A 25,714-nucleotide genomic window follows, 5' to 3' on the forward strand; every position below is an offset into this window, starting at 1 on the left:
GCCACATCACTTCCACCTTTGTCTCTGGCCACATGGCGTTCCTCCCGTGTCTCTTCCTTTCTGATGAGGACACTAGTCCTATTGGATTAAGGACCCACCCTAATCCGCTGTGACCTCACACCTGATTACATCTGCAAAGACCTTTCTTCCAAATGGGTCCTATTCACAGGTACCGGGGGTAGGACTTCAACATATCTTTTGGGGAAACACAATTCAACCCTCAACAGATAGCAAAGAGCTTTTATATTGATGCCAACTCTGGTGGGTTGTGAGGATTGATTAGTGCTGTCTTCACGGGCACAGAAGGAAGAAGAGGCCATAGGCGTCCTACCTGTGCCCCCAGCCATAGAGCTGTCGTCTGGCTGCTCAGGCTGACTTGGCTTCCATTGGCGGCAGCAGCTCTTGGAGTCCATGGCCCCATGGGATGCAGCAGTCGGAGCAGAGGTGTCTTTCTCACCTCCAGTCATTGGTTCCTAGTCCCCCAGAGCAGGTCTGCGGTTCTTCTCGGATCAGCCCTGCCTTTGTCACATCCACTTCCACAGATCACTACCCCGCCCCCTGATACACACACATAACAGCATGGGGAGAGGGGTCTGCACTTGGTGTCTTGAAAACATGCCCCAACACTGCTGCTTTGTTATCAATAAAAGACTGACGTTTGGCTTGGGTCACATCTGTCTGGATGTAGTGACTAAAGGTGATTATCTTTTCTGTGTGTACGTGTCTGGGGACCCTGAGCATATCACATCCACATGTGTAGATAGAAAAGCGGGCAGGAGTATCCACTTATTCCTCAATTAACGACTCAAATTTGTTCCTGAAGACCCTGCTACTAAGCAAAAAAACATGAAATAAAAATATTTTCATGGGGCTTCCCTGGTGGCACAGTGGTTGAGAATCTGCCTGCTAATGCAGGGGACACGGGTTCGAGCCCTGGTCTGGGAGGATCCCACATGCCACGGAGCAACTAGGCCCGTGAGCCACAACTACTGAGCCTGCGCGTCTGGAGCCTGTGCTCCGCAACAAGAGAGGCCGCGATAGTGAGAGGCCCGCACACCGCGATGAAGAGTGGCCCCCGCTTGCCACAACTAGAGAAAGCCCTCGCACAGAAACGAAGACCCAACACAGCAAAAGTAAATAAATAAATTAATAAACTCCTACCATCGACATCTTTAAAAAAAAAAAAAAAGGAAACAGGCAACTATAAAAAAAAATATTTTCATGAACACAAGTGGGATAATTATGATCCATTCCATCCCCACCCAAGGAACCCAGGCAACTCTCAAAAAAACGTCCAGTGAAGACAAGTGTGTAGGTCATAAGCAATCTGAAGGTAAATACACTTATAAAACTGTTTCATCTTCCCCCCTAAGGAAGGCAAGAGTTGTAAACGGATGGTGGGTAGAGGAGGGGTGGCAGGAAGTCCTCCCTCAGGAGATTCATCTCCATCATCTTTACTGATTTTCCAAATTTGGGGGGCTCGGGAAGAGACTTCAAGCTACCCTAAAGGTTATAGCACAGAGAGAAGACTTTAAAGCAAAAAAAGGCTAAACAGTCAAGCTGTTGGAAACACATGAAGCCATACATGTGCCCACAGGTAAGGAAACTTCAGAATTTTCTTGGAAGAACATTTCCCTCTTGGCTGACATGCCTGAGTCTCCTCTGAAATGTGAGGGAGCTGAGCTAGGTGGCCTCAAACGGTCCTTCCAACGCTGGCGGTGCATTCATTCATTCATTTATTCACTCAACAAACATAACCCAAGTGAGTGCCAGGACCCCAAAAGTCTGGCTCAAGGAGCACGGAGGAATAGGGAAGGCCTTTAATGCAGGTTTTCTTAAGGATATGACCCAGGATTCCACCCAGCCTGCCATACAGAAAGCATCCCAGAGTTTTTCTGGGGACATTTTCCCCTCTCCCCAGTTTTTCACACTCGCTGCAGCCACCAAAATCCTTACTCATCCACTCAGCTCTCACCCCACTGGGGCTGTCTGTGTCTATTCCTTGTCCCCAACTGTATTAGGGTTCTTCAGAGAAACAGGTCCAACAGAATGTGGTGTGTGTGTGTGTGTGTGTGTGTGTGTGTGTGTGTGTGTGTGTAGAGAGAATGAGTTTATTTTAAGGAATTCGTTCGTGTGGTGTGGACGCCTGGGGAGTCTAAAATCTGATGGGTTTGGCCCATCACAAAAAAAGACCCTATGGAGGTGGGCTGGTGCTAGGGAGGAGAAGTTTTTCTTCCTACTTAAGGGTATTATCTACTTAAGTACTTACTTAATTATCTACATAAAGGTATTAGGGTAAAAGGAACACTAATTTCCTTTCCACCAGCTGTGTGAGGATTTACAGATAGAAACCCAAGTTAACCGGGAGGCTGATCTCTGATGACCCCCTTTGAAGCTTCAGTGTTCCTCTGAGTCAGCTGGGGAAGTTGCCCACCTGGCCAGTCTCTCAATCCCCCCTGGACCTGCCTCCTCCAGGAAGTCCTCCTAGGCATTCCCTCACCCTCAGAAGCCTCAGCAGGTAAAACCCTACAGGTTTACCACTGGGCCTAGCTTGCCTTGCTGGGCTGGCGGTCTCACAGACTTCAGTCTTACCTCTCCAGCTGGACTCAACATAACTTGAGGACAGCATCCCCACCTCACACTTATGTGTGGTTCCCCTGACACTCAGCACACACCAGGCAACAAAGATCATCTGAATCGATTCTTGTTGGATGATTGATCCTAAACCACTTTAGAGAGTGTCCAGGAACAAATTCCTTGAACAAACTGCTTAGTGCAGACCTGAAATCCAACTGCTCATCACACATTTAATGATTATTTTTTTCCTTTATTTCAAGAAGAGGTTGGGACTCTTAACTATGAATTATTAATTCCTAACTCTTTTGACTATTCCATATTATTCTCGCCTCTTCTCTATTCTCTACTATGATTCACAAGAAATTCTCACTACAATGTGAGCTTGCCATTATCCAAAAAATAATCTTCTATTATGATAATAACTAGAACCTGGTAATGTTAACTAAATTCTCTTGAGAAATCATTACCAAAAAGTGTGCTCACCTGATGTTTCATCTGCATTCACTCATTCATTCAAAAATTACTTATGGAGCAACTGCTAAGTACCAAGTACTAGTCTGGGCTCTAAGAATGTAGTAACATACAGGGCTTCCCTGGTGGCGCAGTGGTTAAGAATCCGACTGCCAGTGCAGGGGACATGGGTTCGAGCCCTGGTCCAGGAAGATCCCACATGCCATGGAGCAAGTAAGTCCATGAGCCACAACTACTGAAGCTCGCACACCTAGAGCCCGTGCTCCACAACAAGAGAAGCCACCGCAATGCAACACCCGCGCACTGCAACAAAGAATAGCCCCCGCTCACCACAACTATGGAAAGCCCGCACACAGCAATGAAGACCCAATGCAGCCAAAAATAAAGAAAGAAAGAAAGAAAGAAAGAAAGTAGTAACATACAAAACAGAAAAAAAAAATCCTGTCCATGGGGAACTGACATTCTAGTCAGTGGGAAATAAACAATAGACAAGTAAACAAGTAAAATGTGTTAATATATTGAGACTAAAGAACAAGGAATCTGCTTCTGCCATCAATCTGCCTCTAATAAAGTCATGGGGCTACAACTGGGTGTCGTCCTTGCCAATCACACCTGCCCCAGGAGAAGGTGCAAAAGAGGCCACAACACATACCCTGAGAAAACCATAATTCAAAAAGAGTCATGCACCAAAATGTTCATAGCAGCCCTATTTACAATAGCCCGGAGATGGAAACAACCTAAGTGTCCATCATCAGATGAATGGATAAAAAAGATGTGGCACATATATACAATGGAATATTACTCAGCCATAAAAAGAAACGAAATTGAGCTATTTGTAATGAGGTGGATGGACCTAGAGTCTGTCATACAGAGTGAAGTAAGTCAGAAAGAGAAAGACAAATACTGTATGCTGACAGATATATATGGAATTTAAGAAAAAAAAATGTCCTGAAGAACATAGGGGTAAGACAGGAGTAAAGACACAGACCTACTAGAGAATGGACTTGAGGATATGGGGAGGGGGCAGGGTAAGCTGTGACAAAGCGAAAGAGCGGCATGGACATATATACACTACCAAACGTAAGGTAGATAGATAGTGGGAAGCAGCCCCATAGCACAGGGAGATCAGCTCTGTGCTTTTTGACCGCCTGGAGGGGTGGGATAGGGAGGATGGGAGGGAGACGCAAGAGGGAGGGGATATGGGGGCATATGTATATGTATAACTGATTCATTTTGTTGTGGAGCAGAAACTGACACACCATTGTTAAGCAGTTATACTCCAATAAAGATGTAAAAAAAAAAAAAAAAGAGGCCACAAGATTTTCTCCCTTGAGATAGACTCCTGATTATGAGAAAATATCTCCTGGTTCCAGTTACTATTGCTGTGTAAGAAACACCCCAAAACTTAGTGGTGTAAAACCACCATTTCATTATGTTCACAGATTCTGTGGCACAGAACTTGGACATGGCATAGTGGAGAGAGGTTGTCTCTGCTCCATGATTTCTGGGACCTCTCCTAAGAAGACTCAAAATTGGCAGTGACCTGACAGGTGGAAGCTAGAATCATCTGGAAGTATCTTTGCTGATGCCTGTCAGACGATGGGGGTTGTCAGCTGGGTCACCAGTTGGGCTGTCAGCTGGAACACCTTTACTGGACTCTCTGTGTGGTCTCTCCATGTGGGATGATTTGGGCTTCCTCACTGCATGGCAATTAAGCTCCAAGAGTGAGTACTCCATAATAGCCAGGCAGAACCACATGGCATTCTTATGATCTAGGCTCAGAAGTCACAGAGCAACAGTTCTCCCATACTCTTTTGGCCAAGGCAATCATAAAGGTCCTACTACTCAAGGGAAACGGTGTCAAGGTCACACTGGAAGAAGAACACATGGATGGGAGATACCATTGCAGCCAACTTTTTAAAAAAATATTTATTTATTTATTTGGCTGCACCGGGTCTTAGTTGTGGCTCGAGGGATCTTTGTTGCCACGTGCAGAATCTTTTAGTTGCGGCATGTGGGATCTAGTTCCCTGACAAGGGATCAAACCCGGGCCGCCTGCGTTGGGAGCGTGGAGTCTTAACTGCTGGACTACCAGGTAAGTCCCACAGCCAGCTTTTAAAAAGGTAATCTCCCACACCTTCTGTGTCTGATTTCAAAGAACAAAAATGTGGGATATCTAGATCTACCCACAGTTATCTCACAGGCAGAGAACTAAAACAACTCAAGCAGAGAGTGATAATATCTGAGTGTTGTGTAATATGTTATTTTGAAGAGAAAATAAAAGGGCAGCAGAATAACCAAAGAAGCAAAGTTATAATCAATAACTTTGATTGATAAGCCCTGCTCTGTGTGGAAGGCATACAATTTCTTAACAACATGAAATTTCTGCCTCGGGACTTACTTTTAAAGAATCGAAAATTAGGCCTAGGCTAAAGAAAGGATTTCTTTTTTATTTAGGTCAAGTGCCTAAAACACAGAGGCCGAGTGGTATAGGTGAAAGGTATACCTGCTTTGGAGGCAGAATCGTGGATTTGAATTCTCTCTCTGCCTGTCTCCAACTGCCCGTCCCTGAACACTTTCCTTCACCTCTAAAAACCAGGGCAGTAGGATTAATTTCCTCATAAGGTTGCCTGAGATTAAATGAGATAATACCTGCAAACGCCCTCCATGCTTGGTAGCCACTGTGGACAGAATCTCTATCATTTAAACTGCCAGTGGAATTGGTATATTTTTGTGTTTTTCTAATCCACAGCAATAAAATGTCTTCTCATCAAATTTGCTATAATTTTTATGTCCTTAAAATTTACCATAAACAGTATGCTTTTAAATCTGTAAGCATATGAAGGGGTCTTTAGGGGGAAATGATCTGTTCATTTCTATAACGATCCTTCGGTAGAGCAAGCCTTAGGGTGTGAAGACCAGAAGGATGAGCCTGGCTGATCCACTGGGCTCCAGGAGCATGAGGTGTTTTCTTTTTTTTTCTTTTTTTTGCGGTACGCGGGCCTCTCACTGTTGTGGCCTCTCCCGCCGCGGAGCACAGGCTCCGGACGCGCGGGCTCAGCGGCCATGGCTCACGGGCCCAGCCGCCCCGCGGCACGAACCCGTGTCCCCTGCATCGGCAGGCGGACTCCCAACCACTGCGCCACCAGGGAAGCCCGGAGCCTGAGGCTTTGGACGCAGTGTGAGAGGAATGGAGAAGCAAGACTATTGACAAAAGGGAAACCTCAACTTACCAGCTCAGGGCTGGTTTTTGTTCACTGGTAGAGTGTACAGAGGAGGGAGAGAGAGCAGAGATTCCTTTGCCAAAGGGCCAGCAGATTCCCATCCTCAAATCAGGGGCCTAGTTGGTCTGTGCTTCAGAAAAGGGGCCTCATAATTTGCGCCTTGGTCACCAAGGCAAGGTCTCCAGGGGTTGCCATGGCGACGAGGCTGCCATATTGGATGGAGGAGACCACCCTCGTTGGAGCAGATATGGCACCGAGGAGGGGCCAGAGCTGCAGAGGAACCAGATGTTAGAGGAAGTGAGAGGAGAGGGGTAAGTGAACAGTGAGGAAGGGAGGGGAAGTGAGTCACCGTGAAACTCTGCAGTTATCCTGGTCTCAGGAACTGAGTCCTGTGTGTGGGGGCGTGTGGGGAGGTGTGTCTGTCTGTCTGTCAAGCTCACCTTCCATCCATAAGAATGAAGCCCCCAGCTGCCACCCAGGGACACGTGTCCAGGGTCTGTATCTCTGCCATCGAAATCCAGCCCCATGAAACTGAGATGTTTCACAGCCAGGGCATGGTGGCCAGATTTTGAGCTGGGAAGTCCTGAGTTCAGGCCCTGCCACTTAACATTAATGTGACTTTCAGCAAGACACATCACCTCTCTGTGATGCTAGTTCCTGACCTGTGAAATAGGGATGATGATTCTTGCTCAGCTTTCTTCAAAGGGTAGTTCTGAGATTCCAGTGTTTAACACAAGTGCCCCAAGACAACATTAGTGCCATCGAGGCGGGGACCTCAACTGCTCTTCTCCCTGCTCTCCACTCCTAGTGCCTCTCAGAGTAAATAGTCAATCAATAGTTGGTGAATGAGGGCTTCCCTGGTGGCACAGGGGTTGGGAGTCCGCCTGCCGATGCAGGGGACACGGGTTCGTGCCCCGGTCCGGGAAGATCCCACATGCCGCAGAGCGGCTAGGCCCGTGAGCCATGGCCACTGAGCCTGCGTGTCGGGAGCCTGTGCTCCGCGACAGGAGAGGCCACAACAGTGAGAGGCCCGCGTACCGCGAAAAAAAAAAAAAAAATTTGGTGAATGAGCAAATGGTAGGATGATGGGGAGCTCAGCCCCAGCCCCGTCCACGAAGGTGAAACAGGAAATCTCTCCCTCCCTCCAGCTCCCGTAAGCGTGGTCCACGTACCAACAGCAGCATCACCCGGGAGCTTGTAGAAATGCAGAATCCCAGGCCCACCCCAGACCTACTAAATCATCATGTCTGGAGTTTGGGTCCAGAAGTCTGGCTTTTAACATGTTTTCTATGTGATTCTGATGCCAACCCAAGTTTTTTGGAGTATAATTGCTTTACAATGGTGTGTTACTTTCTGCTTTATAACAAAGTGAATCAGTTATACATAGACATATGTTCCCATCTCTCTTCCCTTTTGCGTCTCCCTCCCTCCCACCCTCCCTATCCCACCCCTCCAGGCGGTCACAAAGCACTGCCCACCCAAGTTTGAGAAGCATTGCTATTGGACACATTGGGGTGAGGGTGAGATGCGGCATGAGTTGCCATGCCCCCCTTCTTGGGGTATCTTCCTCCCACCTGGCACAGGTGTTTATTCCCCAGCCCACCCCTGCGCTCCCTTCCTTGGCCTGCCCAGGGCAGGGGACCAGACTGTGGAAGCTGGCGAGGGCCCGGGGTTGTGGGAAGGCAGAGGGAGGTCTTGTCGCACCGGCAGTAGCACATCCACCCCTTCCTGTTTCAGCAAAACCTGCAGATGCTGTAAGGGGATCAGGAGATAAGAGTTGCGGGTTCACGAGAGCTTTGCAAAGGGGTCCCTTCCCAGTCAAGTCAGCTCCTCTGCACGCTGGCAACGCCCAGGGGTCCCAGGGGCCACTCCTGCCCGCCCTTCCCCCTGGCCCCTCTGCTGAGGTCTCTGCCTCCTCCTCTTGAGGATCTGAAACTCCTTGCGAGCTGCTGGGAATGCGCAGAAAAGATGAACCTCCAAGATAAGAACCCCTGATAAGAACAGACATGATAACCTCGCTCTTGTTGCAGGTTCTCAGGAAAGCCTGATTCACGGTGTCCAGAGCAGCTGTTCACACGCCCACAGGAGGAGGGGGCAGCAAAGATTGAAGGAGGAGCACTGGGTCTCCAGAGAGGTCAAAGCAAAATGTAGCACGGCCAAATGACACATCCCGCACTTGTCTAGAAAAGCCAACAGCTCACGTCCAGGATCCCGGGATCCGCAGCTGGAACCAGACAGTGTTTCAATTGGCAGCTCACTGTTGAGAAGAGAGGGTGGGTGCCTGGCCATACTGAGAGGGACCATGGAACAGGGAGGTGACAAATCCACTCAGCTCTCTGTGGGACAATCAATCCTGGGTGCCTGCAGGAGCTCTGGACACCACAGTCTGAAGGCTGTAGAGAACCAGTGTCTTCCCCAGAGACTGACCGCTGTGGGAGAGAAAGCTGGAGGAGCAGATGTTCAGCCAGGATAAAAGACAATTCCGGGGAAGCTACAGGAAAACTGTCTTCGAATACTTGAGAACCCTGAGTGGAACAGAGAGCAGCCTGGACCCATGTGACCCAGTGACAGGCAGGCAGGGGCAGCTCAAGTGCAGGGATGCCTCCGCCTCATCGGGGCCCTGCTCTCACTCCAGCCACACTCAGCGATGTCCCAGTCGCCAGATCCACCCTCCCAGACCGAGGAAGTCCTTACACACCCTCAGCCCGTCTCCTAGTCCTGAGTACAATGCACGTGCAAGTGAGCGCTTGGGTTTAGAGTCAGGAAGCCCCGAATTCCAGCCCTGACCTTGCACCTTGCACCCTCTCCTTGGGTCACCCTGTGCCAGATCACAGCCTGTCCCAGCCTTGGATTTCCTTGTTGGTAAACCGCGGATGTTCCTCCCTGCCCGTTCACTTATACAGCAAACACTCATCCAGCACGTGCTGCAATCACCCTCCTGCACCGACGTCCCAGGGGATTAATGAGCCCGCAGGGGAGGCCCGGCACTGAGCAAGTGCTCAAGGAGTGCGTCTGGTGACTGCCAGGACCCATTCCCTAGCCATCTCTGATCTTGGTGCTGAGCGGAGGATACAGGGATACAGGTCCCTGATATGTCAAACCCTCTCAACCACAGCACCTATGGCTGGATGGAGGCTCAGTGGCTCTGAGAAGAACACCTGATCTGTATCTTCCATCATCTGTGGGCACACAGTTTCCTTCAGTCAGCAGATCTCAGGTTACATAAACAAGCCCGGTATTGCTGATTCCGCACATTCCGCTCCACGCGTGTGCACACAGAGCCTCGGCAGGCCCCTAAGGCGACCTGGCACCGAGCATCTCCCAGTACGCAGACCAAGATCAGTGTGAGGAACGGGTGAGGGAGGCCCACGGGAATGACAGTTGCAAGGCAACTAAGCTTGTCAGCACTGGAAATGTAGTCCTTGCTCGTCGATGTAGAGCTGTGTGACTTTAGGCAAACAGCTTAGCTTTTCTGTGCCTTGGTTTTCTTACACGGATAACAGAGAGATTTACTCTTAAGTGTTGTGGCTCTGCAGTCAGAAGCCCACATGTGGATCCCACCTCCACCATTTCTCTGCTGTGTGACCTTTACAAGTGTCCCAGCCTCTCTGTGCCTCAGTTTTCTTTATCTGTGAAATGGGAGTAATAACAACAGCACCTGCCTCACAGGGTGGTTGTGAGGATTAAGTGAGTTTGTACATATAGAGCACGTGAAAGAATGCCTGGTCCAATAATTACTTGTCCCAGTGTTTTTGGCTGGGCTCCTCCACAGCTGACTCTGAGACAAGGATTTAAATGCAAATAGTCTATTCAGAAAATGACACCAGCAAGGGGACTTCCCTGGCGATCCAGTGGTTAAGACTCTTCACTCCCAATGCAGGGGGCATGGGTTCCATTGCCTGGTCGGGGAACTAAGATCCCACATGCCACATGGCGCTGCCGAAAAAGAAAGAAAGAAAATGACCCCAGCAAGCACCTATAAGGGAGTGGGAAGCTGAGACAGGAACAGGGGAGAAGCCAAAAGAAGGTGCATGAATGACCAGGTTGCCTTCGTAGAAACTGGGGCTCAATCCTGCTGGGGCCTCTGGGAGACTGTAGAAGACCCACGCCCTTCAGCATCCTTTCCCCCGTGGGCAGGAGGCTGGGATGCCTGCAGTAGAAAGACAAAGAGCATATGAGAACAGAATTCCAACAGCAACTGTCACACAAGTGTCACACACTTTTCTGAAAAATTCAGGAGTGTCCCCTGGGCCCCTGCACACCATTTATAATGACAATGACAAACTGAGCCTGGGTGGAAGGGATGGTTCTGGGCCAGAGATCGCTTGATGCCTCCACTGACTAGGGGTCTCCTCACCAGATCTGAAGGATGTCTGTAAAGCATCCCCTGCTCTTACATCACCTGGCAGGGACCTGAGATCTCTGAAGTATTTTAAGCGGAACCAGGATACGATCCAACTGGCATTCGAGAATGATCCCTCCAGCTGAGGACAGGTGCTCAGGAAGCCAGGAGAGCTGAGGGGACCCAGGGTAGGGCAGGGCAGTGAGGTGGTGTGTCGTCTCCACAGCCCTGGTAATGCATGCCAGGTGTGGATGTGAGTGGCAGGCCATTTAGGCATCCAGGCTGGGGCAGGGGATTTAAGGAACTGAGAACTGGGGGGTTGGAAGAGCTGGCTAAGGAGGGGTCTGAGCTGCTTCTGCAGCGGGGAGCTGCACTGCTGGGCTGGGGCACTGAGACAAAGCCTCACTGCAAGGATTTCCTTGGTCCAGGAGCAAGGGGCCCAAGGCCGCTGAGCCTGCAGATGGAGTCTCTGAGAGCGGCCAGAAAGGCAGGGACTGACACAGGATTACAGCACAAGGGTGCAACTAATTCTGACAACCTCTAAGGATAGTGAAGAAGCTGTGCCATCGCCTTACCCTTGGGGAGGTGATTTCAACAGGCTAAATTAATCGGGGTGCATTTCGGATGCCGTGTGGCACCAGCCAAGGGGTGAGAGGTGTTAAGGAATCCTCCAGGAAACTTGCCTGGGTTTTCCTCCTCCTCACCTCCTCTTGATCAGCAGTCAAGACACCCTGGGGCCCATCTGATACGCTGATACTCTCACTCCTGCTCCTGTGTCCTGTCGGCAGTGGCTCAGCAGGTGGGGCTGTGCTCAGCGCTGAAGCTGAGTTAGCAGTAGAGAAGTGAGTTAGCAGCAAAGTTTCCATCCAGCCTTGCCTACAGGCTCCCTGGATCTTTTTCCAATCCTCTTCTCTCCCGAAAACGGGACCCCCTTCTACCTTTTTCCGCCTGCACACTCTCTTTCCCCCCGGGAGACTGGGCTCGCAGGCAAGGTGAATACGGATCTCAAGCTGGGACTCATTCTTCAATTACAGGTAAATGAGCCAAAGCGCTTTGCGCATGCGCCTAGTAAACCCAACGCCCGCTCTCCCCGGACTTCTCCCCGCGCCTCTTCGCCCATCACCAACATGGCCTCCGAGGCAACAGCCCCTCCTGCCCGGCGCAGACGTAGCGGGGTTATAACGTCATAGGACGGCGCCGGTAGTCCGAGAGACTGCACGTGAGCTCGCGTTTAGAAACTCTGCCCGGGCCATGGATACGCCGCTGAGGCGCAGCCGGCGGCTGGAAGGACTAAAGCCTGAATCCCCCGAGAACCCCACCTCAGTTCTGCGGGCGAGACGGGCCCTTGTGGAGTTCGAGTCGAGCCCAGAAGAAAGGAGGGAGCCCGGGTCTCCTCGGAGTGTGCGGCCACCTGGCCTGGAGTCTCCCAGACACCAGCCGGAGACAAGCCCGGGATCACCCAGTCTACGGGAGGGGGCAGGCTTGGGGTCCCCCCGAAAGCAGCCAGAGCCGGGCCCAGGGTCGCCCCAGCGTCAGCGAGACCCAGGCCTGGAGTCGCCCCAAAGACAGCCGGAATCGAGTCCTGAATCCTCCCGACTTCAGCCAAAGCCAAGTGGGAAGTCACCAAAGTTTTCCCAGGACCGAGAAGCGGATTCGGAGTTGCCCAAGAGTAAGGAGGAGCCGACCCCGGGGTCCCCCCGACATCAGTTGCAGCCGAGCCCAGGGTCACTAGAGCCTTACCCCGGTCAGCAAGCGCCGGGTCCCGAGCCCTCTGAGCCACTGCAGGAGCTGACACCCCAGTCGCCCGGCTCCCCACGGGATCAGCATGAGCCGAGCAAGCCACCGCCGGCCGGGCAGCCGGAGAGAGACGGCCTCGGGCCAAAGAAGCGAGAAGGTTCTTCAGCCCAGGCCCCAGCGTCCAAGAAACCGAAGAAGGAGGAGGTTCCTAAAATCCCGAAGGGGAAGCCCAAGTCTGGACGGGTGTGGAAGGACCGCTCAAAGAAGAGGTGAAGTGGGGGACAGCTGGGCAGGGGTGGGGTTCTGTGTGGTGCTGGAGCCTGGGTGCAGCCAGGAGATAGCCCGTAGGTTGGAGAGATCTCACATCACTGGGGGAGTCACACAAAGAGGTAATTATAACCAGAATGTGGTGAAATGCACTGGGATCTCAGGGAGGGGTGCCCTTAAAGGACCCCTGGATAGCACCTCATCTGTGTTCGTTCAACACGCATTTATCCTTGTCTCTGACCTCTCTAGTAAGGGGGCAGAAGCAAGTAAACCAGCAGTGAGGTCTTCATCCACCATTATCTGTTACATTATCTGTATCTATTTGCCTTTTTGATAAAAGGCACTACCAAGCGCTGAGTATATAGGACGCTGCTAAGCACTCTGGTACGGATTGGCCAGGGGAAGGGCCTTTCAGACAGGGAGCAGTATGCTTCTTGGCAATTAATCAGCTCATCAGCTCTATGAAGCAGCAGGCATTAGGATTATCCTCATTTTACATGTGAGGACACTGAGGCTCAGGGAGGCTAAATGTGTGGTAGAGGCAGGACCTGAACACAGATCTGATTCCAGAGTCTGCGTGAAAGCCCTTTACCCGTGCTCTGTAGAACCGCCTTGCATTGAGTTGCAACCTTCTTTTTTTTTTTTAAACTTTTATTTTATATTGGAGCATGGTTGATTAACAAGGTTGTGTTAGTTTCAGGTGCAGAGTGATTCAGTTATGCATATACATGTATCTATTCTTTTTCAAATTCTTTTCCCATTTAGGTTGTTACATACTATTGAGCAGAGTTCCCTGTGCTTTACAGTAGGTCCTTGTTGGTTATCTGTTTTAAATATAGCAGTGTGTACATGTCCATCCCAAACTCCCTAACTATCCCTTCTAAAGGGTAGGCGTGAGGTCTTGTCTTTCTGTGCCGCGGGCAGTAAGTGCTCAATTAAATGTTTGTTGAGTGAAGGGACAAAGAGGCGCAACTGAAGAAGGAAATGTTTAGGCTGCCAGGAAGGAGAGGTGGGGTCCAGTTCATGTTTTAGCTACTGGGAACCACTGGGCAGACAGGAATTCGTGGCTGTGAGGGCCCATGGGGGAAGGCAGTGATTTTACGGAAGAAGCGGACATTTACTAAGGGATGACTGTGCATCAAGCTTTGTGCTAGGCCTTTTGCAGATGTCATTTTGCTGAACCCCTAAACCCCAAGGCGGTGGGCATTATTCCCCTCCCCCAAGCCCCTCCCCGCTTAAACAGAGAAGAAACTGAAACTTAGGGAGTGATTTCCTACAAGTCACCAATCAGAGACCTTGAAGATGGAGCGACTGTTGGACTTGGAGAAGTGGGTGGTGGCGCTGCCCCTCCACCTCGGTCCCAGCAAGTCCCAGAGAATGGTGGGGCCACTGATGGCCATGTGGGACCAGATGAAGAGGTTGGTTCCGGTGGGAAGAGGATGGTGAGCAAGTTGAGTGTGGGAGCCTGGAGTCCTGGTACTCGGGAGGTGGACGGCGGGGAGAGGAGCTCACTGAGCATGAGGAGGCTGCTCCGACACACAGGCCAGGAGAAGAGAGGGTCAGCAGAGGATACCAAGAAGCAAGGGAAAGGGTGTTTTGTCCCAGCTTCCTGCCCAAGCTGAAATGCTTCCCAGCTTCCTGTTGTTTGCCTGGAGCTGCGCTCCAGACTTCTTCCTCTCCTCTGCCATCTCTGCCATCACTAAGAGTCTCCCACACTGACCTCCCCTCTGTGTGCCCCTTGTAGATGATGCTCCCTCCCAGCTCAGGGCCTTTGCACATGCTGTTCCTTCTGTTGAAAGGCTCCTCCCCTGGCCATTCCTTGCTCATCTTCCAGGGCTCCACTTAAACATCGCCCGCTGGGAAAAGCCCTCTTTGTCCAACCCAACCGGGGTTAAGTCCTCAAGCTATATGCTGTCATTGTACCTTATATCTTTTGTAACACCCCCATTTGCACAAATGCTTGTTTACTTGTGTGATTCTTGTCGGCTGCCAGCTTCCCCTCTAGACCAGAGGCTCCAGGAGAGTGAGGATTTACCTACAATGGCTAGATTCTCCCCAGAGCCCAGCACATGATAGGCACTGAGTCAAACAAGTAGATGAATGAGAACAGAAGGTAGTTCATTCATTCAACCAGTTTATATTTCATTGAGCTAGGATCTGGGGGTAAACGTGGCTATAAACAAAACATTCTAGTTGTGAGAAATGGGTAACCACCACGTAATGTATACATATATCAGTAATTAGGGCAATATAGGAAAATAACAAAGCAAGAGGTGCAGGGCGTTGTCACAGTGATTAGAGATGGCTTCACTGCCACAGGGATGTGAGCAGAGGCCTGAGTGAACATACTGGGAAAGAGTATCCAGGCAAGGGGAACAGAAAGTCCAGAGGCAGGCGTGTGCTCTTGTGTTTGAGAAACAGTCCAGAGGCCTCGTCACTGGGCGCAAGGGGAGCGGTAGGAGGTGAGTGAGATCAGAGTGGTCACAGGGCCAGGTCACGTGGGCCCACGTGGGCCCTTGCAGGGACCTGAGTGAGCGTGAGAGCCATGGGAGGTGTTGAGCAAAAGAGTGACGCGATCTGACCTCTGCAAGGACCCGTCTGGCCTGTGAAGAACAGACCTTTAGGAGGGCAGAGGGGAGACCAGGGAGACCAGTAAGGAAGCTGCTGCAGTAGAATTAAAGCACCTTCAGAAGCGGCGCCAGGCCTGTGGATAAGGGCCAGAGGGGCCGTTGAATGGATGTTTGGGACCTTTGAGAAAGCAGCTTCAGCAGTTGGTGAGTGAGCCCCGAGAAGGCAGGGGCAGCACCTGCTGCACGAGGTGTCCCAGCAAAGGGGGGATGCGGGGGGAGGGAGCCGAGGCTGGGAAGCACACGCCCACTCACCCACCCCGCCCCACCCCCTGTGCCCAGGCCTAATGCCACCTTCTGCCCAGTCCTCCCCGGGTGCACCGTGTCCGTTCTCTGAAGGGTGGATTCACTGAGCACCTACTATATGCAGAGCACTGTGCTCAACGCTTCTCCTGTGGCGGGGAGCCATGAATCCGCCCACCACCCTTTGTGATGGGAACGGTTCTTGTCTCCACGTAAGGGGAGGGGGACAAGAAGCAGTGGGGTGTGTGCTGGGGGCAGGCAGGCAGAACTGGGGAGGGGGTGGGTAGGCAGAACCAGACAGGACGGACAGGCCTGGGGTCAGGGTCCAGGCTGTATGTGCAGACTCCTGTGGAGCAAGAAAGGGGAAGGATGAACCAGAAGAGCCGTATTGACCTTTCCCAGGGGCGGGAGTGGGCTCTGCCCGGTGCCCACTGCAGCCCACTGCTGTGACCGCATGGGGCATGGTAGAGTGGACGTGGGTAAACAGGAGCTCTTTTGAAAGTCAAGAAATTATTGAGGGAGGTGGAAAGGCCACTACGAGAGGAACTGCTGAGGGGGAAAGAAGGCCCGTGGGACACCCGAACAGGCTTCAAATCGTTCAGGGAGAAAGCTTACGGAAAAGGGGCGGCACGGCTGCATGAACCCCCAAGCCCTCGTCACCAGTCTCAGCAGCCCTCAGCCTTTTCCTGGTCTAGTGTCCTCTTGCTCCTTGACGTTTTTCCATCTTGCCGGAATGTTTTACAGCACATCCTAGATTTATCATCCCACCCCTAGATCCTGGCAGTGTGGGTTCTTACAGAGGTGATCTCGCTTCTGTGACCGTGTCACTATCACTCTTTAGAAAATCAAGACTTCCCTGATGTTCCCTAGCACCCACTCCATTTTCACATTTCCCCTGCTGGGACAGAGGTTCTGAAGCACTGCAGGGGACCGTGACCATTTGCGCCCCAGTAGGGAGTGAGCCCCCTCTGCAGAGGCGTCCACACCCAGCCCTCTGCGCTCGGCCGGAGCAGCGGAGCTTGGTGGTGGAGGCCATGCGGCCCGGACTCTGGTCACAGACTGCTGCTCAGGAGCAAGGTGACCTTGGGCAATTACTTAACCTCTCTGAGTCTTTGTTTGCTCCTCTATACTGGAGGGAATGGGAGTTCCCACCTCAGGCACATAACCAGGGCTTAAGAAATGGCAGTGGGCGTGATCAGGGCCCTTTCCTGCTCCAAGTTTCTACAGACCCGGAGGGTCGACTGCCGGGCAAGCAGGCAGGTAGGGAAGAAGGCCCAAAGGGAGGGCACCGGGGCATCCCGCGGACTCCAAGAGCACCCAGTCTGCACCATGTAGGTTCTCCCAGATGGTTCAGGACAAGCCCCTGCGCACATCCTGGCAGCAGAAGATGAAGGACCGGCAGGAGAGAAAGCAGGCCAAGGACTTTGCCCGGCACCTGCAGGAGGAGAAGGAGCGGCGCCGGCAGGTGAGGGGGCGGCCAGGTAGGGGTGGGAGGGGCCGGCCAGGCAGGGGTGGGAGGGGCTTGGGCAAGAGCCGTTCTCCAGGCTTCAGTGGTTGAGAGTCCGCCTGCCGACGCAGGGGACACGGGTTCGTGCCCTGGTCCGGGAAGATCCCACATGCCACGGAGCGGCTGGGCCCGTGAGCCGTGGTGCGTCCGGAGCCTGTGCTCTGCAACGGGAGAGGCCACAACAGTGAGAGACCCGCGTACCGCAAAAAAAGAAAATTTTAAGAAAAAAGCCGTTCTCCAGCCTGGGGGCCCTGGGGAAGGGTGGGAAAGGCATACACATTGGAGGCCTCATCCGGGTGTTGCTGGCATTCCCCAAGACACAGCTGCTACACATCAGCGAAGTGGGCGGCCTGCGCGTTCCTCCAGCTCTCCCTCACGCTCATCCCAGGGCCACAGGTGCCCTGTTAGAGGTTCACGCCCAACCTCTCTAACCTCCAGGAAGCCCCAGCAGGCAGACAGGGAGGTGGTGGTGTAGATCCGCCAGGAGCGGGCTTCTTAGTGGGACGTCACTCGCCTCGTGGTCCCCGGGCCACCGGAGGAGTCAAACGCCGCGCCCCCAGCCTGCAGCCCCTGCCTGGCCATGAGGGGAGGGGGTGGGTCAGCCACTTGGTCATGTGTCCCCTGCTTTGAGTTGCCCCAGCTCAGCCTATGGCCGAGGCCCTGCAGACTGTGTGGCCGCCACCTCGTGCTGAGGCCTTATCTAGCTTCCTATGTGGCCCTGGCTCCCTCTTGGGCAAGAGAGAACCTTCTTGTCACCGTCCCCTTAGAGGTGCCCCGCCCAGCCCCCAGTCCAGACCTTCCCCTGCGCCTCAGGGAGCTCAAGTGTCACTTCTCCTTTCTCCCCGCGGGCCCAAGCCACCCCTTCTACCCTGTGTTGCCAAAGCCGGGGGAGGCCCCTGACCATGCACAGCCTTGGGGCCACCGTCCCTGCCCTGTCCCACCAGGGACAGCAGTCAGCCTAGCCGTTCCCAAGGAAGACTCCGTCTACATTGATCTTCTAAGTGTTCCCAGTGGGCCAGTACTATTCCAAGCCCTGTATGTGTGTTCATTCACGTAGTCCTGAAAACAATCTTATGTAATCATCTTCACTTTAAAGATGGGAGGCTGAGACACAGAGCTTAAATCACTTGGCCAAGGTCACACATTCAGGAAGTAGCAGAGTCAGGGTTCAAACCGGACCAGATGGCTCCGGAGCCTCTTCTCTGCAGCCTCCTCCCTTCCCAGCCCTGCGCCAGGGTGAACCTCAGGAGGCCAGCCCTTGCATTCTAGGGGCTTGTGGGCTTCAGGGGGAGAGGGGGCACTCAGAGGACGGGAATGAGGGCAAGGGCCAGCCACCCCTTCTCCCCGGGCAGTTGATGAGGGGTGTGGTAAGAGGAGCCACTGTCTGCATGGGCCTGAGTTTCCAAGTGGGGTGCCACCTGTGTCTTACCCCACCCCGCCCCCTCCAACCCCAGTGTCCTCAGCCGCCTGATCAGGCGCCCCCCTTCTCAGGTGAGGTCAGGAACTTCCCACCAGAGTGGGCCTCTGGGTGCTGGTTCCAGGGGCACAGGGATGGTTCCTTGCTGCCTCTCCACCCCCCAGCACCAGGAACAACCCAGAGCCGGGATAAGTGGGCCTTTTGCCCTCCTCCCTGGGAATTCTGTCAGCTCTCACTGCCTGGGAGACCAGGGCCGCCTCGGCTCCCAGACCCAATCGCCTTCCCCTGTGTGTCCAGGAGAAGAAGCAGCGCCGCGCCGAGAACCTGAAACGCCGCCTGGAGAACGAGCGGAAGGCAGAGATTGTCCAAGTGGTGAGCGTTGCCCTGCTTGCGGGACGGGACACGGCCAGGCTGAATGTCGTGTTCCAGACACCCCAGCACCCCTGCTTCACGGCCCCCGCTCATGCCGCAGTCCCAGGCCCCCGTGGTGGCCTCCCTTTCCCTGGGGAGCAGGGCGGAGACCCCAGCCATGCTAATGCCCTCCCTTCAACCCCCCCCAGATCCGAAACCCCACCAAGCTCAAGCGGGCGAAGAAGCAGCAGCTGCGCTCCATTGAGAAGCGCGACACGCTGGCCCAGCTGCAGAAGCAGCCGCCACAGCGGCCAGCAGCCAAGATCTGAGCTCAGGATGGCCAAGGCCTTCTGTGGCCAAGCACCGTGTCACACATGGCAGCCCTCGGACCACTGGCCACACGCCTCTGCTGACCCAGCACTCCAACTCCATGGCTCCAAAACAGTGGCTCCACCCAAGACGGGGCTCTGAGCCTTCAAAAGGACTCACAGGCAGGTCTTTGTGGCACAGAGACCCAGAGGTAGCCTGGGACCTGGCAGAGACTGGAGGAGGGAGGAGGGTCAGCTCGCTCCTCCCTTCTCCCGTCCCCCCTCTCCTTCCCCCCATCCCCTCCCCCCTCTCCCTTCCCCCCTCCTCTCCGAGTGCCTTCAAACCACGAAGAGTAATTTCTGGTTCCTCAGTGAGCTGGTGACTGGCGGGTGACTCCCCAAAATATGTGTGTTCTGTCTGAGTCCTGGGTCTAACCCAGGCCAGGAGGCCGCAAGTCAGGAATCCACCTCCCCCCACACACACACCCCTCCTCCAAAGGCTGCTTTGGCTCGCTCTGCATCCCACTGACCCTGTCACCCAGCAGACTGAATCCAGCTCTGCCCCACTTTTCAACACTTAAGGTTAAAATGGGGAGGTTGCAGGGGGCAGGGTCTCTCTAGCTCCCCCTTTCCTGTACCAGACTCTGCAGAAGCCCCAGAGATCTGATTAACTCATGCCATCCAGTCTACAGCAGAAATATTTATTGAATGCCTGCTGTGTACAGGCACAGTTCTAGGTACCAGGGAATACAGACAAAAGTCCCTGCCCTCAAGGATGTTTCATTCTGATGGAGAAAACATAATAAACAAGTAAAATGTACTGTGTGTCAGTTGGCGCCAAGTGCTCGGTGAAGCAGGGGAGCAGGTAGGAGGGAGCATGGGTGAGGTCGAGATGGGATGTCCGTTCAGCCAGCTGTCTGTCGACTGCTCCGTTTGCCAAGCGCTTGCTGTGGGCCGGGCCCTGCCTGGCACTGAAAATGAACGCTGGGAGCCCAGCTGCGGGTGGTGGCACAGGGAACACTGGACCAAGATCCCAGGAGAGTTTCTCCCCTGGCTCTTCCACTGACGTTCCATCCACCAAACGTGTACCGCACCAACTCTGCACCAGGCCCTGGGCTGCTGAGCTAAACAGACATGGTAGAGTGGAGATGCTATGGTAAGTTACCCCTCACACCTACAAATTGGGGGTCAGAGCTGCAGCCCCGTGCAGTCGGGAGGGAGGTGGGTGCTGCACAGATCTAAGGGTTACCAGCATTGCTCAGAGGGCGTCCCAGGGAACTGTAAGCTGGCACATGTGTCAGATGAGCTAGGAAGTATCACCGGCTGTGGTCACGGAGGTTGCAGGGCTCATCCAAACACTAAAGACCTTCAGTAAGGATGTCCATGGCACTTTGATTAGCCCAGGTTTCCCCAACTTTTGACCATAGCACCCCTTGATTTTTCCACTTCGGGCAATGCTGGGTCGGACAGGTAGAGATGGGGGCTCCCATGCAGCTGCTATCTGAAGGACCTTGGGTATGTGGGGGGTGCCCTTTCACGTACTAAATAGTAATTGAACAGGTAATGCCTCATGGTTGGTATGCAGTCCCTGCACCTTGGGCAGGTTACCTAACCTCCCTGCACCTCAATTTGCACATGGTAAAAAGTGGGGCTAATAGAACCTGCCCCTGGAGATTGTGGGATAAAGCGTGTAGTTCAGTAAAGCGCAACTAAAGGACCAAAGCGAGAAGGTTAGACTGGAACAGTGCTTCCCAAACTTTTCCTCTCTCGCTTTCTACTCCAAAACTACATCACTGGTTTAATGTAAAAATCCACCCCACCCAACATCTGCTAAAAACAGCTCCATGGAGACGCGTCCTGTGTACCTTGGGGCATCCACTACCCTAGTTTGAGATGTCTTAGGGTTTTAACCTCACATTACTCCGAGCGTGGTCCCATCGCCTCCTGGGAGCTTGTTAGAAATGCAGATTGTCAGCATACCCGCCCGGCGGCCCGTTCAAGCCGACAGGATCCCTGGGTGACTCCCGCATAAGAAAGTTTGAGAAGCACGGCTTTAGCTCACTTCGTTTCTGAAAAGGATACACTGAGTCACGTGGGGCGCTTTAATGTGCAGATTCCTTAGCCTCCGACTAAACGTCCGGGCCCTGGGGAAGCTGCTGCGCGCGGTCGCTCCCTGCCCTTGCCTCCCGGGGGCTGGGGGAGAATGGTCCGAGCCTGGCGACCCCCGGCCCGTGGCTCCTACGCCGAGGTGGTGCGCAGCGCCCGGTTCAGGGGGCCCCGCTCGTCCTCGGATCGGGCCCGGTCCCTCTGCGGAGGCGCCGCGCGGCCACCCCGCAGCCAGCCGAGCAGGCCTGCAGGCCCGAGCGGGGACAGGCGGCGGCCGCCCAGCGAGAAGGAGGAGGCAGAGGTGTTGGTGGAGGAGGCGCGGCGGCGGCGGCGGCTGCTGCCCCCGCCTCCCAGCTCGCTGTCGTCCACCAGCACGCTCTCCAGCACGCTCCGCAGCGAGCGCCTCAGCTTGCGCAGCACGTCGGGGCAGGTGAACACGTAGAGCAGCGGGTTGACCACGCTGTTGATGAAGGCCAGGCTGCTGACGAACGGCAGCCCGCGCCACACGAGCGGCCGCAGCGCCGGGTCCGCGTGCGCGCGCGCCTCCAGCACGCTGAACACGTGGTAGGGCCCCCAGCAGAGCGCGAAGGCCGCCACCACTGCCGCCACCAGGCGCACGAAGCGGCCGGGCCGCCGGCGGCCGCGGTGGCGCACATGCACGCTCACGGCCACGTGGCTCGCGGCGATGATGGCCAGCGGCACCGCAAAGGCCAGCAGGAACTTGCTGACGGCCAGGCCCATCTGGCGCGAGTTGCACGTGGCATCGCGGTCGGGCCCGGGGTTCAGGAGCAGCACGTTGTAGTAGCACATGATACGCCCGTCCACCCGCGGGATGGTGTCCCGGAAGATGAAGTAGGGCACGGTGTTGAGCACGGCCAGGGCCCAGAGCGCCAGGCATACCCTGTGGGCCACGGCCACCGTGCGGTGGTTCTGCGCCCACACGGGCCGCAGCACCTGCACGCAGCGGTCCAGACTGATGGCGCTGAGCAGGAAGCCGCTGGCGAACATGTTGAGGAAGAAGATGGAGGAGTGCAGCTTGCAGAAGGTGGTGCCCAGCTCCCAGGAGTGGCCCACGGCCAGGAAGTAGGTGAAGAAAGGCAGGGAGGCAGTGGCCAGCAGGTCAGACAGTGCCAGGTGCAGCACCCAGGTGGTGACCACGGTCTGGCGCATGCAGCAGCCCACCACGAAGAGGATGAGTCCGTTCTCCACCAGGCCCAGCAGCGAGGCCAACCCATGCAGCAGCACAGACGCGTGGTCAATGTAGCGGATGCTGGAGTTGCTGTGGCTTTGGAGGCGGCTCATCTGCTCCAGGAGGGGACACAGGGGTTTCATCGTGACGTTGGCCGACATCGCGGGCTCTGCGGCGGAGAGGAAGAGGCACTGTGGTGGGCAGTGCCAGGCAACGGGCGACCCTGGCCAGGAGATGGGACTCTGACCCGTGACAGTTATAGGTGAGGCCCCTGGGGATCAATGAAGTTGAGCAAGGGCAGTAAGGTTGGGGGATGACATCCCAGCCCCACCACCTGCTCACTGTGCAACCTTGGGCAACACACTTAACCTTTCCGAGCCTGTTTGCTCCTCCGTAACACGGATGGCAGTCATAACAGGATCTAGGTCATAGGGTTGTTGGTGGTTGAATTAAATGAGTTAATCATATATATAAGCATTTCAAGCAAGAGTACGCATGCAGTAAGCACTGCATCAATGGCATTGTGATTATCATTAAGCAGATGGCCTAAGATCACTTGGAGAAATAGGAACCAAGGTCAGGCCACGAAGGGCTCCTTTTCCCAATCCCCAGAGCACTGGGGTGTGAGCGAGGCCCCCCTGAAGGGTTCAGCTGGGCTGGAGGATGGGAATGGAAGGCGGAGTCCGTGCATTTAAGGGATGACCCACCCATGCACCCACCCACAGCACCCCCGGACCTTGCCTCTCTGCAGATCGTCCTGTGGCCCTTTGCTCCCAGAGTGGTGGCTGGTTGGGTGTGTTGACTGCAAACAGTGGAGCCAGCCCCTCCTTTGGTAGTTTAAGAGGAAGTAAGATAAGAGCAGGGAGAGAGCTGTGCAGAAGGAACTACCAGATTTGGGCTCCGGAGGCCCAGTAGGGCCAGAAGACCTCTCCCCTGTTCAGGGGCAGCCACAGGAGCTCAGCCAGCCCCAGGAAACCCAGCCCTGTTCATACTCATTCAACAGCTGTTTATTGAGTGACTACTCAGCTAAGCACTGGAGAAGCCAGCCCCTGGCCAGATGTGCAGACCCACAGCCTTATCAAGAACCTGAGGCCAGAACTTGCCTGGTGGCACAGTGGTTAAGAATTCTGCCTGCCAATGCAGGGGACACGGGTTTGAGCCCTGGTCTGGGAAGATCCCACACACCGCAGAGCAACTAAACCCGTGCGCCACAGCTACTGAGCCTGCGCTCTGGAGCCTGTGCTCCGCAACAAGAGAAGCCACCGCAATGTGAAGTCTGTGCACCACAACGATGAGTAGCCCCCGCTTGCCGCAACTAGAGAAAGCCCGCGCGCAACAACGAAGACCCAACGCGGCCCAAAATAAATAAATAAATTTATTTTTTTTTTAAAAAAGAACCTGAGACCATCTGATGTGGAGCCAGTGGAGATCAGTGAAGGCAGAGGAGGTCAGGGTGGAAGGCTGCATGCAGGAGGTGGAGACCAACAGATAGCACGGGTTGGGAACTCAGATTGTCCTGGGCCCCCCGTGACATGCCAGGGACTGTGGTAGATCCTTTACATAGGTACTGTCTTGCTCACAGCTCTAGAAGAAAAGTGCTGATACTTCTCTCCATCCCGTTTTGCAGATGAGGAAACTGAAACTCAAGTGTTTAAATCACTTACCCAAAGCTTCTGGAACAACCCAGGCATGTGGAGGAACGACAGTTTAGCAATCAGCCTGTTCTCTGTGCTTTACCTCTGCTCTAAGCACAAGATGACGGAGAAAGAAGAGAAGGAAAGTGGGGGTGGGGTGGGGAGGAGGTGTTCTTCAGTATTCATCTTTCCACGGGAGGCACTGTTGGCCAGGATGAGAAAATCCACACCCTTCTCCAGGGACCACGGTCCTTCGTAGGGTGAGGGTGCCGGATATCAAACTAGAATTTCCTTGGCAGGTGAGCCGCTGGGAGCTGGGGACACGCAGGTTGGGGGAGGGGAGCTGTTGTCCCTGTGCTGAAAATGCTCCCATTTCCCAAGCTCTAGAGTCTGCAGAGCGATTACATTTCACAATGACCCTGTGAGACCGCATTTTTTAGAAGAGGAAACAAAGGTTCAGAGAAGCACAGCAACTGGCCCAGCGTCCCTCAGCTGCAGTGGAAGGGAGAGAACTCCACTCCCAGCAAACACACAAGAGCCATTCCCCTCTCTGTGCTGAAACATTCCCTTTAGCCCCATTGAAGTCCCATGGGGATGCTCAGACAGCACATCCTGCTGTGCCCTGGGGACCGAGTATGCTGCCTGCATACCCAGCTGGGAGGTAAGCCACTTCCCCTTGCCAGCCCCCACTTGGCCGTCTGTGACCAGAGCGACAGTGTCACCTGCCAGGCTGAGTGAGGTGTCCTCATTCACAAAGCACCCAGTATGGGCTTCCTGGCTGACAGAGTCTGGCCCCCAGCCTCCCAGGGTTCTCAGGGAGCCCATCAGTGAAGGTTCTGTTTTGACAGAGGGCTGGGGGCAGAGAACACCAGCTTTTGGTGTCAGAGACCTGGCTTTGAATCCCAGCTCCACGGCTTCCTGGCTGGGTGCACTTGGGTCAGTTACCTTAAGACTGCTCGTGTAACCCTCCCCCCAGATCGCTCCTGAGTCTGGAAAGAGAAGCCTTAATGGTTGACCACTGTGCCTGGCATCTGGTTATTCCCTGGGAAAATGTAGTCCTTTCCTCCTCGGAGCGACAAGTCCCCTCCAGTCTTTGGTAAACTCAACCCTCTGCCATCCTAGCTGGTAACAGCCCCCTCCCCTGATAAAACTGTGCCTTCTCTCCCGGGTCCAGAGAGGGCACTGAGGCTGCCCAGCCCCAGGGCCACCGTCTCCTTACCTGGGCACAGAGAGAGCAGAGGATTCCAGCCGCAGAGGCAGGCGGCTTCTGGAGGCAGCTAGACACGAGGCAGCGGGCAGGCAGAGGCAGGGGAGGGAGGCTGAGGGAGGAAATAGATGTCAGCCCCAGGGTGTGTGTGTGTGTATTTAGGGGTGGGGTGGGGGGAGGCGGGGACAGCTAGAGAGTGAGTTGTCACACTGGTGTTCAAGTAACATCCATCTCCATTGATGGGGACTGGACGTAACTGCCGGCAGCCCAGCTCATCCTATCTCCCTTTACAGAGGAGATTTTGCAAAAGCCCGAGGTCAAGTACAAGTGCACATGGGAACATAGGTGTAAGCCAGAAAGTGTGAGCCCGAGTGTGCATGGGGGGTGCTTTTGAGAGCGACAGGTGTGTAGGAGAAGTGAGGAGGAGGGCGTCCTGTCCGTCTGTCCACTGTCCTGGACTGCCTTCCCCTGACCCCATCACCCTCAGGAAAGAAACCGGTGCGGCTC

General features: G+C 54.2%; 2 protein-coding genes and 1 long non-coding RNA gene across 4 annotated transcripts; 1 reads left to right on the top strand and 2 right to left on the bottom strand.

The window, feature by feature from the left end:
- Nucleotides 1-9,790: 9,790 nt before the first annotated feature.
- On the bottom strand, nucleotides 9,791-11,726 carry LOC308619717. The gene is made up of 3 exons (XR_014016222.1): nucleotides 11,553-11,726; nucleotides 11,319-11,437; nucleotides 9,791-10,422 (listed from the first exon to the last, which is right to left on the bottom strand). It is a non-coding gene; the product is annotated as an uncharacterized lncRNA (long non-coding RNA).
- A 35-nt stretch (nucleotides 11,727-11,761) lies between these two features.
- On the top strand, nucleotides 11,762-19,889 carry CCDC86 (coiled-coil domain containing 86). Its single transcript, XM_081238796.1, has 4 exons — nucleotides 11,762-12,620; nucleotides 16,824-16,953; nucleotides 18,710-18,784; nucleotides 18,973-19,889. Exons 1-4 carry the CDS (start codon nucleotides 11,866-11,868, stop codon nucleotides 19,090-19,092), a joined length of 1,080 nt encoding a protein of 359 aa, XP_081094922.1. The 5' UTR covers nucleotides 11,762-11,865; the 3' UTR covers nucleotides 19,093-19,889.
- A 1,354-nt stretch (nucleotides 19,890-21,243) lies between these two features.
- PTGDR2 (prostaglandin D2 receptor 2) lies at nucleotides 21,244-25,469 on the bottom strand. 2 transcript variants are annotated; one of them, XM_081238794.1, is made up of 2 exons: nucleotides 25,220-25,469; nucleotides 21,244-22,535 (listed from the first exon to the last, which is right to left on the bottom strand). In XM_081238794.1, the coding sequence occupies exon 2, from the start codon at nucleotides 22,525-22,527 to the stop codon at nucleotides 21,310-21,312; it is 1,218 nt and encodes a 405-aa protein (XP_081094920.1). In that variant the 5' UTR covers nucleotides 22,528-22,535; nucleotides 25,220-25,469; the 3' UTR covers nucleotides 21,244-21,309. The 2 variants fall into 2 exon arrangements, with proteins under 2 accessions (XP_081094920.1, XP_081094921.1); XM_081238795.1 differs by lacking the exon at nucleotides 25,220-25,469 and adding an exon at nucleotides 23,103-23,187.
- Between the last annotated feature and the right edge of the window lie 245 nt (nucleotides 25,470-25,714).

The sequence above is a fragment of the Mesoplodon bidens genome (assembly GCF_964165515.1).
Source record: "Mesoplodon bidens genome assembly, chromosome: 7".
Classification (NCBI taxonomy): domain Eukaryota; kingdom Metazoa; phylum Chordata; class Mammalia; order Artiodactyla; family Ziphiidae; genus Mesoplodon; species Mesoplodon bidens.

Bases quoted from the DNA above. Each gene is read 5' to 3' on its own strand.
- PTGDR2 (XM_081238794.1), bottom strand. From the start codon at position 22,527: ATGTCGGCCAACGTCACGATGAAACCCCTGTGTCCCCTCCTGGAGCAG.
- CCDC86 (XM_081238796.1), top strand. From the start codon at position 11,866: ATGGATACGCCGCTGAGGCGCAGCCGGCGGCTGGAAGGACTAAAGCCT. The intron at 12,621-16,823 runs GTGAAGTGGGGG...TGCACCATGTAG, and splicing joins AAGGACCGCTCAAAGAAGAG to GTTCTCCCAGATGGTTCAGG. The intron at 16,954-18,709 runs GTGAGGGGGCGG...CTGTGTGTCCAG, and splicing joins AGAAGGAGCGGCGCCGGCAG to GAGAAGAAGCAGCGCCGCGC.